The 18077-nt window shown below is 44.3% G+C and overlaps 1 protein-coding gene across 15 annotated transcripts in view; it reads left to right on the forward strand.

Moving 5' to 3' along the window:
• The window catches only part of PRKAG2 (protein kinase AMP-activated non-catalytic subunit gamma 2), a 385760-nt gene that overhangs the window by 152227 nt on the left and 215456 nt on the right, over positions 1-18077 (forward strand). Inside the window, exons 1-2 of one of the 15 annotated variants that reach the window (XM_075922815.1) lie at positions 2385-2619; positions 2913-3009. The exons of 13 other annotated variants lie outside the window; for them this stretch is intronic. In XM_075922815.1, coding sequence (XP_075778930.1) covers positions 2916-3009 — 94 coding nt within the window. In that variant the 5' untranslated portion in view covers positions 2385-2619; positions 2913-2915. Of the gene's footprint in view, positions 1-2384; positions 2620-2885; positions 3010-18077 lie in introns of those variants that run through there. One more of the 15 variants, XM_075922820.1, reaches the window with a different exon arrangement.

Below are 18077 nucleotides of genomic sequence, written 5' to 3' on the forward strand. Positions count from 1 at the left end.
AGCTAATACCCAGTCCTGCCTTAAGTGCAGGGGGGACTGGATTAGAAGATCTATATGTAATATAATATAGGAGATTGCCTATCTCCTAGAGCTGGAAGGGACCTTGAGAGGTCATTGAGGCTAGTCCCCTGTCTTCACAGCAGGACCAAGTACCATCCTTGATAATTTTTGCCCCCAATCCTAAACAGCCTTTGCAAGGATTGAATTCACAACCCTGGGTTTAGCAGGCCAATGCTCAAACCACTGAGCTATCACTCTCCCCAGAAGATTGCTTGAGTTTCCTTCCATCCCTACAGTTCTATGAAAGGTGGGCCTCAAGGAAAGATTTGGAGGAGAGGTCAGTGGTCTTACGGAATAATTCAGGGTGGGTATTCCATTCATAAGGAGCAGCATTGCTAGAAAATACTGAGTTCATTGTGTGGGGAACAGACAAGGCTGGTGTAACTGACAGAGTAGAAGAGGAGGGGGGAGGTGTTTTGACACATGAGGTGGGAGGACAAGTTAGAGAAGGGTAGAGTTGTGAGCAACTTTGAATACAACATTTAAATACAGTATTTGGCTATAGCGGCAGCCTTAGTGAAACTTTAGGTTACTGTTTGTTTGGTTTTTTTTTAAAAGCATGGGAGGAAGGTCAAGAGTGCCTGCCATGTGCTCTCTTTTTTTCCAAGTTCCCCTTTACAATGGATGAGGGATGGGAACCTCCAATTCTTTGAGCGATCCAGAGCCTAGAAGTCTCGCCCAGATCCTGTCTCTCTTAATTAATTTTGACTCCCATGCATTCTGGGACACCTTCCATACTGACGACTCAGTGTGCGGCATGCTTCTGAAATCTCTGAGTTTGTAAGCTTTGACTGTTGAGGTTTCTGTGATGTCAGAAGCCATAGAGCAAAGAGGAGTTTGGTGGGACTCTGCAGAAGGATTGGTGGGTCCCCATTGCTTTCTTGTGCTTGGAAATGTTTGGAATTCTATATTTTTCTGTTGGCTTCATGGGAAGTCAGTGGATGCTGAGAACTCAGTGCTGAAATGGATTATGATCTTATTATGACATTAGCAATTCTCCCCCTGCCCACAGTGACATGTCAGGGGAGACTCCCTGGCAGTACCAGTGGCCATTTCACCTCTCCCTTCCCTTACAGAGGAGAATGAGAGTGTCTGATTCTCATTAGTCATCTAAGATCTGATTTTCAAAAGCGCTAAGCACCCACAAATTCAATGAAATCTGCAGAAGCTGCAGGTAGTCAGCACCTCTGAATATCAAGGATTTGGGGGGGAGGAGTAGCCCAGCATTCACTGAAATGCTGAAAACAGTGGGCATTGGCATTCAAAGCAGATAGAAATATTGGACCAGAAGGACCTGTCCAGTACACCAACTGAGAACCTAACTTGGAATCTTCAGCCCATTCCTAAAATAACCAAGTCTAAATCTGTAATCCCAGAGCCTAGCCCAATAAACTCCTGCCTGTGTATGGCAGTTCCTCTCAGAAAGAGCCCTTACAGATTTGAGATTTCTGCTTTGCATTGTAATTTTTGTTTTAAAACAGGGGTTGGGAACTTTTTTGGGGTCTGGGGCCATTGACCCACAAATAATCAGTCAGGGGCCACACAAAGTGAGAAGCAAAACAAACAAACAACAACAACAACAAACCCTCACTGAAGTGGCCCCCAACTGAGGAGAAAGACACTCCCCACATTCCCCTTGCACACCAGAGCCTAGGCAGGCCCAGGCTAGTAAATGTTGTGTGCTCTATCTAGTCCTGCAGAGGGGCAGCGGGGGAAGGGATGGGGGACTGGAAGCGCCAGCTTGGGCTCCCCAATTCTGGGGGGTGGGTCCTAAGTTTTGGGGGCTGGATCCAGACAAGCTGGAGGCACATCCAGCCCCTGGGTCTGAGGTTCCCCACCCCTATTTTAAAATTTCTGTAAGGTGAGTTTCAGTTAAAGTCATCTGTATTGGGAAAAAGTTACCACCGGCTCTGGCTGCTCTGCAGAGAGCAGAGCACTAGCTGAATGTGGGCAGTCTATCTGAACCATTTCCTTGTGTATAGTACAAGAATGTGTGAGATGCAAGTTGCTACAGAAATATCTACCATACAGCGCTGTCTCTCGTTACCAAAAGATGACCACCTTCTTTTTAAAGAACTGGCAAGGTCTCATTCCCCATTAATCCGTTAGCTGTTCATCCTCAAGGAGCCTGTCATTTCTTAGCTCATCAATAGGCAGCCGTATGATTCTGTCCCTGCAAAGACTTAGGACACATGAATCAAAATAGTTGTGTGATGTCATGTCATAATGTGAATGTGCTCTGACCAATTGGTGCCAAGAATTGTCTGTACAGAGGTGGTTTCCTTTTACAGTCTTTTTAAAGAGACATCATGCAGAACTGCACATGACAATTCCCTTCAAGAGGGCTTGTGCCTCCTTTGCATATTTAGTGTTTTTAAAAAGGGAGAGCTTATCAGCCAGTTACTGGCCTCTTCTGCATAAGCTGAGCCACTGGTGAAATTCTGTTTCGGTCTCTGGAGCTTTTCTGACTGCTTAAGGCTCAGAACTGCTGCTGCAAGCTGTACAGGCTTTTGAAGTTCTCCTGATATCTGCAGATATTTGCAGAATAGTTACTGAACGGTAAGAATTAAGATCGGAACTGCTTCGGACAAAGTTCAGCTACTCTTTCTGGATCTTATTGGCATTAAGACGTGATCTGAAGTCCCTTTCGGCTCAACTTCAGAATCTCAGAGGCTGAAGCTTTTCAAAAAGTTTCAGCCAGCTTTTTGGAATATCTTATTTTTGGTCCCTATGTTTCCATTTTAACTGACTTACTTTCTGGCCCCCCTCCACCTTTTGATCAGACCTGCTCTTTCTTCTTCTCTGATACCGGGTATGATTGACGGCTGTTATTGCTTTGGTGCCTACTGCAGCTCATGAAGCGTTTTGGCAGTCTTAGAGGAAGCAAGAAACGAAAGGACCAGAGCAGAAACTCTGAGAGGCGCAAATCTGAACCTCATGGCCCTTTAGGTAGGGAACTTCTATGTTACCTCTCGATAAGAGGATTAATTATTTTGGGGAGTAGGCATTGTGGCTGTATAAAACAATTAAAGAGCAACTTTCTGCTCCCTAATACTGTTGATTCAGTTGAGTAATTTATTGTACGTAAATAATTAATGGCGATTTTTTTATAAAGTATTTTGAAGCTGATAGGAAATGCTAAGCAAAAGTCTTTTGTATACATCTAAAAATCTGTAAGGAACAAATCTTCCAAATGGATTTTTTTTCAAAGCTGTTTTATAGTATTCAGATTAAACGGTGTGAAACAAACCTTGGCAGGCCTGATGACTGTAAATTTCAAACTAGGATTCTTTTATATTAAAGAAAAATAATTAAATCAAGTGCTCAGTTAGTAAATATTTGAATAATACAATCGGGAATTAAAAGGGTAAATATAAGATAGCTCAAACTAAGTGCTACCTCCATGGACAACTACTGTTTTAAACCACATCTTTCAAGGGTCCTCCTGCCATTTTCAGCAAAATTATATTTCACCTTTAACAGCCTCTGTCAGGTAACCAGAGTTGGTCACTTAAAACAGGTTAACCATGGAAGAGGTCCTGAGTTCTGTTTGGATATTGCACCAGGAAGCAAATTTCAGGTAAGACCAAGTTGGCTGGGAAAGCCTGGGCCACTCTGACATTGGACAGAGCATCACATGTGTTTCCTGAGAACAGTATAGCCTCTCTGCTGATTTCCACCTGATGAACAGCAGAAAGCTATAATTGAGTAATGGGAATTAATTTCCTACATCACCTAGTGGTGATGTTTTTGTACACCGTGTACTTTCCAGGAAAGCACAGTTTTACTGAGAAAAAAACAGATACTGTGCTGGCACTGTGGGACTTAAAAACAGTGGCACTGTCCCACTGAATCAGTAAGGTAAGTTCAGAGTTCAGTATGTCTGACTGGTTAATAACCCCGTCCTGATTCTTCTCTCACACTGGTATAATTCAGCGAACTGCATTGGATTGACACTGGTATAAAACTAGTGTGAAAGAAGAAATGGGCCTTTTGGATTATATATGGATGTACATCCAGTTTTAGAAACTGTTTTTCTGGATCATTTACTTTCATCAGTAAATAGAAATGTTACTTCTTCAAGCTGTTTAAGTTTTCTTTCAGTTAAATTGCTCTCTTTTTAAAATCTTTCTCTTGCCATCGGTGTTCCTTGTTTTCTGTGTTTCAGTGTTGAGAAGTATCAGTGTAAATCAAGCATAGTGCTGCTGGAGTTAGGGGAGTTCATTACACTGTAAGGCTTGTGTACCTGAGCCTTGAGAGTTTCTTAGTGGGGTAAAATGTGTGATCTAGTAAAGGGAAAGTTAACGTTGTCCCTTCTGCAGGGATAAAGGAACGTTTGTCCCACAGAGGGCCCAGATCAAAAATGTTGGGCCATTCCCAAACTGCCAAAAGAAACCCATGGGCTCCCAGACAAACTGCAGTGCGTCCAAGTCTAATCTATGACCATTCCAGCCACTGTCTCCCCATCCTCCCTAGGTTGACATTAGGGATGTCAGCATGTACTCGACTATATGATTAACCAATAAGCCTAGGCTTATCGGTTAATCTTGTTGACTACACCCATTCCCTCCACCCCGCACTGCCTCTGTATCAGAGGCAGCAGTTTGGGGTGTCAGGGGACTCCCCGGGAATGGGGCTGAGAGTGCACTGGCTGCCGCCCCCGCCCCCAAGGACTGTTGAATAGTCATGTAACTAATAATATTTTATGTGGTTACACGACTATTCAGTTATACGATAGCTAACATCCCTAGTTGACAGTGTGACATAGGATGTTCAGTGCCCATGAAAGTTTCTATGGGGCACCTGAAGTCTTGTTTCAACAACAATTGGCTGGCCAGCAGCACCACTTGCTGTACTCAAACACACTGTCACAGCTAGCTTTCCTCTGAAGGTAGGCTAGCAAGCACCCAACATTAATCCTCCCTGTGCAGGAAAAAATTCAACCTGCAACAACAACAATTGCTTATAAACACCTTTCTAAATCACCAGGGTTACAGAAACAGGGCTTCAAAAACGAATTAGATAAGTGACTGGAAGACAGGTCCATCAATGGCTACTAGCCAAGATGGTCAGGGCTGTAACCCCGTGCCCTGGGCATTCCTAGCCTTTCATTGCCTGAAACTGGGACTGGATGACAGAGGCTGGATCACTCAATGTTTGCCTACTCTGTACATTCCCTCTGAGGCATCTGTCATTGGCCACTGTCAGAAGCAGGCTAAATGCCCTGTTGGTCTGACCCAATGTAATTGTTCTTTTATAGAACACTCCAAAGGGAAAAGTACATACAAATTTACCTCTTCGTTCCTACACAGTCCCTGACCCATCTAACTAACATGAACTGAAAGGTTTCAGTGTGTATGAAAGAGCCCAATGTGCTTTGGTTCCTTGCTGCTGTGAGATGTGCAGGCTATAAAACAATAGCTGTCCTTTCTAGTTTCTGACCATAATTGCTTTCATTAATCTTGCCGTGTAGCCCACCCTGGCGGTGTAGAAAGAGAAGTAGATGCTCGCTTACTGTGCAGAATTCCCATCAGTAAAGCTTGCATTATGTTCTGAATTAATCTTTACCAGAAAGACTTTTAAAAAAACAAGTAGACCTGTGGCACCTTAGAGACTAGAAAAAATATAGATAGTACCATGAGCTTTCATGGGCAAAAACCACTTCTTCAGATGAGACTTTATGTTTATAAAGCACTGGCCTGTGCTAAAATGATCCTGGGAGGCACAGAACAACATTAGCTGTCATAGGAATCAAGAGTGTGGAACAGCTTTTAGGACCCCAGACAGCGTGTGTTATTTGTAAGAAGACAGCGTGTGTTATTTGTTATTTTTGGTGGCCTATCAGCTGCACTAATGCAGACTGGTGCATTCTCTTTAGCTTCTGCTGATGCCAGGGAGCAGGAATTAATTTTAGAAAAATATCTCCATACTTTTAGAGCCATATGGCACGGCTGTAGCTATGCAAATAGCATTGGTGTTAATAGGGTTCACACAGGGCAAGCCTGGCTCACCACCTCTGATTACTCATTTCTCCTTATGCTGTGTTTGTTCAGACACATGAGGCTCAGCTTCTTTTTTCTCCTTCTTTTTCTGAGTAGACTTGGAAAAGGCCACCAGGTTACAAATGCATCATTTTCCATACTGGCTATCAGTGTGCTGGATTCTGCCACCTTTCTTCTTGTTCTGAATTAACTGAACTCAGAGTTTCTGATTTTTCTTAGCTTCTGCTCATAAAATTTTCTAATGACAGAAGAGACTTCTTTGGCCATCATAAGCCGGGGGCATAACAGTGGCTTCTTGCCTTGCTACAGAATCCACCTTTGGGACTTCTGCAACTTAGGCTATGTCTACACTGGCAACTGAACAACAAAACTTTTGTCATTAACAGTGTTAAAATTACACCCTTGCAAAAGGCAAAAGTTTTGCCGACAGGTACTGGTGTGAGCGGTCTCCTGACAACAAAGCTAATGCTGCTCCTTGGGGGTGGAAGGACTTTATTGGCAAAAGAGCCAACAAACAGTAGCTACACTGCCTGAGTTTTAGCAACAAGGCTGTAGTGACATGGCTGTGTTGCTAAAAATCTGTTGCTAAAAACCTAAGATTATTGTACCTTTTCTTATGTGCGTCATTCAAGCTAAACCCCAGAATAGGCCTAAGCATCTTCTCCCATGCCGAGAAAGGGGTGTACTGTGGAAAGGGCTTGGTCTAAAGAATGGGAGCAGAGAATTGGGGAATCCCTGGTTGCCCATTTAGAACAGCTTTAAAGTTCCTTTGTGCTAAGTGAGCAGTACAAGAGGGTTATAGCATGGGCCACAATTTGGCACACACAGATAAGGGGAGCACTCAGGACACGGGCTTGGACAGATCTTTGGAAGTGAACGACACTGGGACTTTATGCATAAGAAGAAGGGAAAGCAGCGAAAAGATTCAGGAAGCAGGAGGATATGCTTTGAGCATTGGGAAAGGGAGGTGGTTTTGGCACTCTGAGGAATGTAGCTGTAAGACTTTCACCCTCCTGGCTCACTCCCTTAAGGAAACCTGTGACTCTCTTCCCCCACCTGCCTGTCAGTTACATCATTGATTGTCAGCTTTTGGTACAGCCTGCAGTGTTGTAAATAGATCAGCTCTGTTGCTTTTCCCTAGGGGACAATTTTCGGCCAAGATGAGGCTAATATCCCTGCCCTTTAAAGGACACCATCTGTTCAGTGAAGGGTTGAATAACACATGCAAAAGATTGAATAGGTGTTGAATTGGAGCTTTCCAGCCCTGTCAGATTCCATAAGTGCCCAACACAGAACCATCACTGCTCTTAGTGCCATTGTAAGGAGCCAGTCATCTAAAACATCTGCCTGTAAAGGCATTGTGGGTTCCTCGCCTCCTTATCTGGCATAGTGCCCTAGAGATTTGCCTTTGTAACTTTCAAGAGGCATAGGCTGAAACCTACCACAGGTAAGCCAGGTTCTCCACATCTTGAAAGAAGGCAACAGAACTTCCAACTTTTCAACATTGAGGAAAAGGGAGATATCAAGATAGACAACCTGCCCTTCCTGACCACTGGCAGCATTGCTGGTGAAGGTCACCTTGCACAGTCCCTGACTATAAAAGACTGCTCCTTTGTGGCTGAGTAGAGGAGGAATTTAAAGGAGCTATATACTCCCAGCATGCAGTAGTAGCTGACAGCTCTGTGCAATGGGTGTTGCTTTATTCCCAGAGATTGGAAGCAGATGAGGAAGACAAAACCTTTCCCAGAGGCAGTCTACCAACAAAGGTACAGTAAGTTATAGAAGTATCTAATGGCCTGTTCTGGACTCTTCACCAGAGAGTGCTCTGCTGGGATCTTCACAGCTTCAGGGCTGCCCTGTATGGGACCAGAGCGGAAGGAGGTCCTATAGGAAGCCGTTCATACTGACAGGCTTACTTGCATATGATTTTATATGACTGTAATTTACATGTAATTTTATATGAAAATTAGGAATCTGATTCTTATCTTGCATACATGGATTTTCTCTGGGCTGCATTCTTCACTGCCTGGTAACACATGATGCAGTGGAGAATCAGGCCCATTGGCCATGATGGGATTAACTCCTAAATACACCAATGTAACTTAAAGCCAATTCAGGGCAACGCTCATGCTTCTGGCAAAGTCCCCCTAAAGCCATAAGCCTTTCTTATACAGGCAGTCCCCGGGTTACATGGATCCGACTTACATCGGATCCCTACTTACAAACGGGGTGAGGCAACCCCACACTAGCTGCTTCCCCCCAGCAGACCAGGGAGACATGAAGCTAGTGCCCCCCCCCCCCCCCCAGCATACCAGGGAGACGCGGAGCGGCTTTTCTCAGCAGACACCTCAGCTTGAGAATAAAGGACTGAGGGAAGTGAGGTGTGGGAGAATAAAACTGAGCTCTGGAGAAATGTTTGGCTAGAGTTTCCCCTACAATATGTACCAGTTCCGACTTACATACAAATTCACCTTAAGAACAAACCTACAGTCCCTATCTTGTACGTAACCCGGGGACTGCCTGTAATTGGAGTGAGTATTGCACCACATTCATTGTCCGTGGCCTTTGTTCCTTCCTCCCATGTTTCTTGGAGAAGGTTTAAAATCCCAAGAGAGTATCTCTCATCTAGCAGTTGAAATGAGGAGAATCGCGTAGGTGCCTGACAAACCTCTCTGACGGCAAATAACTGCTGTGGAAACAACTGATTCCAGGGACAAAGATCTGATGCTACAGATTTCCTCAGCATCCTTTTCAGTATCCTTAACTTCCTTGTGTACTCCCAGCCAACAAAACCTCTCCCTCACCCACTCAAGGGTCTTATCCCACCCAAATGCTCCACACATGGGACTGAGTGAGCAAGCTAAAACACTTCTCTCTGATATCTTCTTGGCGCAAGGAGCTGTGCTTTTATCTCTGGTTCACTGGTCACGCTGCATGTGATGAAACCATTCTCTCACAAATTCAAAGGGTAGATATTGTTTTATTAGCTGATGGTCCCCTATTTCGCCATTGGCCTTAGCCACGTAGGTTGTAGGTTTGTCTCAGTGTCTGGTTGTCTCTCTGTTCATTTATTAAAGCCAGTTGTCTAATGATTGTGTGTTCTCATTTTCCTTGTGGGAAAGGGGAGGGCCCCTTACCTGACAGGAGGCCACTTCCCTGGATTATTTCATTACAGAGCGGGCTGGTGCCATTCCCCAGAGTAACTACTCCAGTGTCGTGGAAGGGAACCTGCCAGCAGTACATTAAGTTTACGGCTTCTGCCAGTGTCTCAGGTCGATGCTTCATTGCTCTTTAACGATACCTCAGCATTCATCATCTTTTTACCGCTAACTGGCTGATGTAGCAAATTGGCTTTTTTAAAAACAACCACTTTTAGCATGGCTGGAACAAGGTTGCCCACATTCTCCACTTGCTGTGGAAGGTGACCCTCCCCAGCAGTGCTGCTTAGTGCTCAGGCAGGGGTATAGCAGGTTGTGCCATCTTGATGTCTCCCCTTTCCGCTATAATACTGCCCTGTGGGAATCTGTCCCTTCATTTGTGGCTCAGTCCTCCATCCAGATACTTCATGCCAGTCTACTTCTTCAGAGGCACTCCAAAATAAAATTTATTAGGTGCCTCCCTGGGCACTGGTGCTTTCTCTTTAGCCCTGGGACTTGGCATCTGGACCCTTGTGTATTCAGGATCTTCTCCAGCTGTATTCCCCCTCTGAGGGTAGATTTATATGGTGGTCCCACCTTTAGGACCTGCTAGGGAAACCCAATTCCATCTTCTCCACCAGACTCCAATCCAGGGTCCAACAATGGGTGCTAGGTTCTAGGGAGCTAAATACCTGCCTCTCTGGATTATTTCCTTCTTGAGTTCCCCCTTTTCCCCCTGGTTGTGTTAAAGAAATAGCCTAAAAATGTGTGACCTTCCCAAACAATCACCAGACCCTCATCTGCAGGCTTTGTCAGGTCAGTGTGGTCTGGTCTCAGGCAACGAGAGCTCCTGGGCTGTTGCTTCCCCAGAACTCCGAGCATGTGGAAGAACGTCTCTTCTCTTCCACTTCTTGTCCCCTTCTGAGATGCTTTGCTTCCCCATTTAGGCTCTGCTCCCAGCTTGGCCCAGAGCTGCTCTTTAACCTTCCCTTCCGCACCAACAAAATTCATGAGGGGGAAGGAATGAGAGAGGTTGTTACGGTGTTCGTCCTCCTTCAAAGACACTCTTCTGGGCAAAGTAAAAGACTTGTCAATGGAATAGAAGGGGAGAATCCCATTGTTCCTTAGAGGCGGCTACAGCCCTTCAGCTGCAGAGCCTGGTCAGTTATTAACAATTTTCTCTGTTGGTTTTCATGATCTGCTGAGCTGACTGATTTCAGAAAATGTGCGTCAGTGGCCAATCAAAGCCAATTAATCTTGCATTACAGAGCTGCAAGACCCAGGCTTCTGAGAGGTTGGTTGTCTTTAGGAATAGAAAATGGTGAATCACAGATAAATGTCTGAAAGCTTTTTTTCCCTTGCGATTCACTTTTACAGATTCACCTTCCTGCAGCTGCCTAGAGCACATCACAAGCAAAAATGCTTTAACTTGAGGATGTCTTCAATTCAGGAAAAGGATTGCTCCCATGTAGCAGTTAAATGAATATTTTCTGTTTTGAAACACTAACTTAGGGCCTTCTCCTGGAAAATAGATGCCTGCACAGGCCTTTACTCCTTAGTCCTGTTGTGACTCCACACTGGCGTCAGGGTCTGTGGATTTAGATAATTTTGCAAGATTTGAACCAAAGGTCTGGAGATCTGTAAATTCCATAAATGGGTGCAGCATGTAATGTGTAGTGAGCCTGCTCAGCAGGGCCAAGCTTAGAACAAGGAGCATGGACCAAAAACACAGGAGGAGGAGAAGTATTTATTGGGACGGTCATAGATCAGGGTAGGAAGAGATCTCAGGAGGTCACCTCATCCTGCTTCTGGCTGCAAGCAGAGCTAACCCCAACTAAATCATCACAGCCAGAGCTTTGTCAAGCCGAGACTTAAAAACCTCTAGGGATAGAGGGTCCACCGCATCCCTAGGTAACCCATTCCAGTGCTGTATCACCATCCTAGTGAAATGGTTTTTCCTAATATCCAACCTAGACCTCTCCCACTGCAACCTGTGACCATTACCCCTTGTTCTATCATTTGCCAACACAGAGAGTAGCCTGGCTTCATCCTTTCAAACCCCCTTCATTCAGATAGTTGAAGGCTGCTATCAAATCTCCTATCATTCTTCTCTTCTGCAGACTAAATACATTCAGCCTGTCCAAATAAATCATGAGCCCCAGCACCCTGCTCATTTTCATTGCCTGCCACTGGACTCTTTACAGTTTGTCCAAATCCTTCCTGTAATGGGGAGCTCAAAACTAGACACAGTATTCTAGTTGTGCCCTCACCAGTGCTGCTTAGAGGGGAATAATCACTCCTCAGTCTGCTGGCAATACTCCTTCTAATGCAGACCAACACACCGTTAATTCTTGGCAACAAGGGTATACTACTTGATCACTCCACCCCCCAGATAAATCTGTCTCATTATGCAGAAAGTTTATACAGAGTGAGCTTATAGGTTGTTCACCCACTTTATCAATGAAAGAGAAAGATGCACAGCTGTTGTCACCGCAGGTACCAGTTATTTACATGGGATTTATTAATAAACAACTGATTCTATTAAGTATAAAAATAGAATTTAATAGTTGCAAGTGGTAACAGACAGATCAAAGTTATAAGCAAAATAAAATGAAACATACCAGCTAAGCCTAATACACTAAGAGAAGTTGTTACAAATCGTAATTTCTCACTCTGTTTCTTATTGTAGATAAAGTCCTTTTCAGGCCAGAGATGTATTTTCCCATCTGGGTCCAACAGTTCTTCTCTACCCCTATCATTAGAGTTCTTTTATTTCCAGGTGTTTTTATACATACTCTATGGGTGGTGGGCCAGTCTGTAAAACAAGCTAAAGAAAATCATTGTTTACATCCCTTTCCTTGTATAGAATTTCCCTGGGGCGGTAAGCCTTTGTTCAATTCCCCACACCCCCCGTGGGAAAAGTACAAAATTCAATATGGATGCCAGCACAATGTGATGTAGTCATATGTCTTTGTAGATCAGTCATAGTCCAGGCTAACAGGAAAAGCATGACTATTCACAAATCATTATCCCAAATATAAGGAACTTAATGTGCTAGAATACCACTAATGGCTCTCACTTATTATGTCTAGATCAGTAAACAAGTTAATGCTTCACATTTCTAACTTCAAATACAGGACTGATACATGCACACAAATAGAATAAGCATGATCAGCAGATTATACCTTTTAACAGTGATCTGATACACGAAGTATTTTGCATAAAGCTGATTTGAGTTATGTCTTATTCATATTCGTAGGCTTATTTCCATAAAGAATATGGGGTGCCACATCACGGTAGGCAAAAAAGAATTGAGTACTTCAGCTTTCTCCACAACATCTCCCTCTAGGTTGCCTTCCCCATTCAGTAAGGGTCCTACACTTTCCCTGATCTTCTTGTTGTTAGCCTACCTATGGAAACCCTTCCTATTATCCTTTACATCCCTTGCTAGCTGCAACTCAGTTGTGCTTTGGTCTTCCTGATGACACACCTGCCTTTTCAAGCAATATTTTTATATGCCTCCTAATTATCTGTCCAAGTATCCACTTCTTGGAAGCTTCCTTTTTGTGTTTAAGCTCACTGAAGATTTCTCTGTTAAGCCAAGTTGGTTGCCTGCCATATTTGCTATTCTTTCTGCACATTGGGATGGTTTGTTCCTGCACCCTCAATACCTTTAAAATACAGCCAGCTCTCCTGGACCCCATATAAGCTTCCCAGGGAATCCTGCCCATCAGTTCCTTGAGGGAGTCAAAGTCTGCTTTTCTGAAGTCTAGTGTCTGTATTCTGCTGCTTTCCTTTCTTCCTTTGGTCAGGATCCTGAACTCAACCATATCATGGTCACTGCTGCCCAGGTTGCCAACTAATTCTGTGTCCTCTACCAGTTCTTCCTTGTTGATGTACAGGGAAGATAGATGCATAAACAATATTTTTTGAAAGGAGATTATGAGTAGTGTATTCCACTGTACAATGATATATGGCCCATTTTAAGTGGAAATGAATGAAGCTTCACAACATCCCCTGTAATATAGGAGATTTTTTTTATTGCAATAGCACTTGAGTCAAAGATTAGGACACCATTTTGCTAGACACTGTACTAACATATAACAAAACTTAATAGAGGTATTATTCCTATTTTACAGATGGGAATGCTGAGATTCAATAACACTAAGCCAACCTTGCAGAGTTCTGCTTGCTTGCTTACTCAAGGCCAGTAACTTTTTTTAGGGGCTAGTAAAATACCGTTAAGCTGGGGTTTTTTCTGCCATCATAATGGTAACAAGAAAAGAAGGGCTGTTAAATTTTGTGCCGCAGGTGATCCTTTTATAACTATTTTTTTAAGGTGGGATTTTGTGACTTTCTTCAGTCAGAAGCAGAACTGTACATAGAACCCAGAAGCCATGACTATCAGTTTCTGCTTCTGACTACTATGACTTTCCTCTAACCTTCCCTTACCCCTTACTTTCTGGTGTATAGACCATATATGTGGCTCTCTTTTAAATGAATAAATTGAAAGGTACAAAAGAGTGAAGAAGAGGTGGCTTGAACATAAAATCAGAGTGTGAAGAATGGAGCCTGGGTTTTCATCACACACACTGCCACAGGATCTAAATTTATGCTCCAAGAGCGAGTGGCAGTATAGATTTTAATGAATGCCTGTACTGTATTTATAGGCTCACCCTTATTATCTACTTTAACGTTGGTCTGATTGTGGTGTGTTTTTTGGGGTTTTTTTTTTGGTAATTTCAAGGCCTCTGACTTCCAGATTAATAGCTGTTTAGGAATTACAATTTCTAAATAAACCTTGTGTTTTGCTTTGATCATACTACATCAAACCATTGTTTGTTTATAGATCCTTTTCCATGCATCCATATCACAAATGCTTCTGCAAGGAACTATAAGTACATTAAAATTTTTTACCAACTAAACCATCTCTATAGTGGAAAATCCTATATGCAAATAGCATTGGTATATTTATGTACTTTATTGTGTTAGAAATATGGACCATCAACTCCTTATTCATAGTTCCAGTGAGCTGTCCAAAAGAACAATTTTACAGTATGTTGTTAAAAGTATTGTTGAATCATTAACCCCAGAAACGTTTGATTTCAGCTACTTTTCATCAGTTTGCTTTCACGTTTATTCCTGTTCAGATTTGTAAAAAAGTTCACAGACTTGTAAGCATAAGAAATTCTGGCAGCCAGATATAAGCTAGATGGGGGAGGGGCTCAGTAGCTTGAGCATTGGCTTGCTAAGCTCAGGGTTCTGAGTTCAATCCTTGAGAGTACCATTTAGGAATCTGGGGCAAGTCTGTCAGGGATGGTACTTAATCCTGCTGTAAGGGCAGGGGACTAGACATGATGACCTCTTGAGGTCCCTTCCAGCTCTATGAGATATACCTATCTCCATATATTAAGTGCTCCAAATTGTCTTTGTATTTTCTTACCAGAGTTGGGCTGAAGCCTAGAACCTCCAGTCTTTAGAGATGCAGTACTGGTCTAATGAGACATTTGGTTTGTCTGGCTGAATTCTCATTGCAGGGAAAGGTCACAGAACCTTAATTGGCTTTAAAGCACGTAGCCAGGCAATGCATCATACTACAGCTTGAACCTCTCTCATCCAGGTTTCTCTGGTGTGGCAGAACCACAGATGTTGCTAGACCAGAAAACTCCAGCCACAGAGAGATTGAGACCAGCTGGGAGTGGACCTGGTATGGTTGGCGGCAGTCTGTAGGGCCAGTGACCTGGAGGTAGAGAGCTCCGGGAGAGACTGCCGCTCCATGGGGGACGGGGCAGGGAGCCCCAGGAGCAGCTGTGTCCTGGTGCTGGGGCTGGGCAGCAGGGGCAAGGAGCCCCAAGAGTGGCTGCTGCCTTGCGCAGGGCCAGGAGACTGGGGTCAAGGAGCTCTAGGAGAAGCTGCCACCTCATGCGAGGCTGGGGGCGGGAAACCCCAGGAGTAGCTGCCATTCCACGTAGGGATGGGGAAACTTTGGAGCAGTTGCCGTCTGTGAGGAGCTGGGCAGTGGGGGCAGGGAGCCCCAAGTGTAGCTGCTGCCTTGTATGGGGCCAGGTGGCTGGGGGCAGGGAGCTCCATGAGTAGCTGGGGGCAGGGAGCAGAACCTTGCAAGTAGGCTGGGGCAGCAGACCCAGGCAGGTGGGCTGGAGGAGGTCAGGCCTCCAGGACCTCCCATGGCGGCAGCCAGGAGGGGAGTTCTGGGAGAGCCCAGATGCCTGACCTTCCCTGGTCTGGCAAGTTCCCTTGTTCGGGACCACTCAGGTCCCGAGGGTGCTGTACCAGGGATGTTCAACCTGTACTTTGTAAGTCTATTATGGCTTCGAACCAATTCTTTCACTCAGAGCCTTTTCCTATAGTCCTTACTTTGATGAAGCTGTTGGGATATTCGCCTGAGGAAGGACAGTGGTACACTCCATCATTTCTTTAAAGATTTTTCATTATGTCAGAAAACCTCCATCATCCATTAGCATCTTCTCTTCTCAAGGTGGTGGTGAGGAATCAGTAGAGAAACTCAGAACATCAGCAATGGAATACTTCATCTTTTCCTAGCAGACCCTGATGTCCATTGTTTTCAGTATGGGTAGCGCAGCAAAACAAAATAAAACATCCTGGACACTTGGAGCAAAATCCTGCTTCTTTTTTCTGCTGGAGACACTGCTGAAGAGAAGCAGAATGGTGTGTGACTTCTCCAAGCTGTTCTCCCAGCACACAATGTCATGGCCAAGAGTAATGGGGAGAGTGGAAAAAATGCAGAGTGAAGTGTGGCACAACACTGCAAGCGTGCCAGAGCGCTTGGGGGCTTGGCCACATCAAGATGCTAGGCCATGTCCCTTTCGAGCCCTGAAGTGTTGGACAGTGCAGTAATAGTTGGTATTCTGCTCTTCTACTAGGAAAGAGCGCTAGAAGGGAAGAAGCTTCCCGTGCCCTCCACTTCAGATCACCCAAATATCAGCAAGCAAAACTTGGCCTCTACTTTGAATTCTCTCATTCACAGGCTGGGAAAGAATTCAAGAGCTGACACTGTTACATACAGTGCTGTCTGTGGATTGCAGATGCCAAATCCCTTTGCAGAATCAGAGAAACAGTAAAACCTAACGGGAGGCTAATGGTATTTAAACCAAGAATTAGTGTACAGAAGAGCTGTGTCAGGAGGTAGGTCTTGATAGATAGCACAATTGACTTTCATTACAGATTGATATGGATTTATCTGCCACACAAGCTATTTACCAAAACTCTGTACCGCATTACTGCATGTAAACAGTTATAAATAAATAATGTACAACTGTAGGCTGAGACAAATTTTACGCAGTAGAGACAAAAGAATACATTTTCAGACTAGAAATAAGAGGAAAAGTCAAATAGCTGCAGAAATAAAGGAAACTTGGTTCAGATCCTAGAACCCCGAGATAGCAAATGTCTTGCTCCAGTTGCATCAGGAGAAGTAGAGTTCAGAGTAAAAGGATGGTGCCAAGCTTAAAAATGGATATTGGAAGCAAATGAAAAGACTGAGTTGAAGGGGGTGATAGAGAAGCTGGGATGGTGTTGTAGGATGCTTTGTCCAAGAAACACAATTATGACTCAAAAGATCTGTTTTCAATGGCCAGTAAATACTCAAGTGTGAGTGTATGCTGGCCATGCTGCTTTCCCCCTCCTATACTGGGATTGAGAGGTGCATAACTGGCTGTGTCAGTCCTGCGCTACCCAGGGATTCTCCAACATTTGGTGCGCAAATTGCTAACCAATAAATACAACTATGATATCATTGGTATTACAGAAACCTGGTGGGATGGGTCGCATGATTGGAATGTTGGTATGGAAGGGTACGGCTTGCTCAGGAAGGACAGACAGGGAAAAAAGGGAGGAGGGGTTGCCTTGTATATTAAAAATGTACACACTTGGACTGAAGTGGAGATGAACGTAGGAGATAGCCGTGTAGAGAGTCTCTGGGTTAAATTGCCAAGGGAGGTGGTGGAATCTCCCTCTCTGGAGATATTTAAGAACAGGTTAGATAGACATCTGTCAGGGATGGTGTAGACGGAGCTTGGTCCTGCCTTGAGGGTGGGGGGCTGGACTCGATGACCTCTCGAGGTCCCTTCCAGTCCTATGATTCTATGATTCTATGGTGAATCCTCAGGCAGCCAGGTAAGCTGGCTTTGCAGATCCTTTGCATCAGCAGACCAATGCAAGGCAGCAATCATGGGAGCCCAGATCTGGTCCTAGATGTTCAACATGAAGAAGAATAGGCAACACTGAAGTAGGGATGTTAAATTGTGTGTAATCGGCTAAAAGAGTAGTCGATTGAATTTCCATCGACTACTTGATTAGTCAGTAAAGGGAGAAATTGCAGAGCTGCAGTGGGGTTAGCTCCCAGACCCCGGGTAGCTCTCTAACCCCGCAGTGGCTCTGCCTTGTAAATGTATCAAGAGCCACCAGACTCTTAATACATTCAAAAGGCAAAGGCATAGCAGGAGGACGGGTATGAGCTAGGAATCTGCTGATTCCCAGCTCATGCCCAGTCCCAGATGCTGCGCCTCTGCTTTTTAAATGTATTAAGAGCCGCATATGCTTATCAGGTAGTTGACTAGTCAACTAGTTGCTTGCATCCCTACACTGAATCATTTGGTTTTGAAATAACAGCCTGTCTTAAGTCAAGAGGGAGCATTGCTTGCAGGGATTTATACAAGCTGCAAAAGCCATGCCATGTTAAGTTGCATTCTGTCCCCTTTCATGCAAATTCTGTGTGACCCTTTGGTTCCTAGAAGATGGCTAATGCAACCTCAGCTAATGAGTGTTCCAGAACCACTGTCTCACATAGACTATTTGGATTCATTTACTAGCTTCAAGAATTGCAGTGGGACTTGGTTTG

This window comes from Pelodiscus sinensis, chromosome 2, assembly GCF_049634645.1.
Source record: "Pelodiscus sinensis isolate JC-2024 chromosome 2, ASM4963464v1, whole genome shotgun sequence".
Classification (NCBI taxonomy): domain Eukaryota; kingdom Metazoa; phylum Chordata; order Testudines; family Trionychidae; genus Pelodiscus; species Pelodiscus sinensis.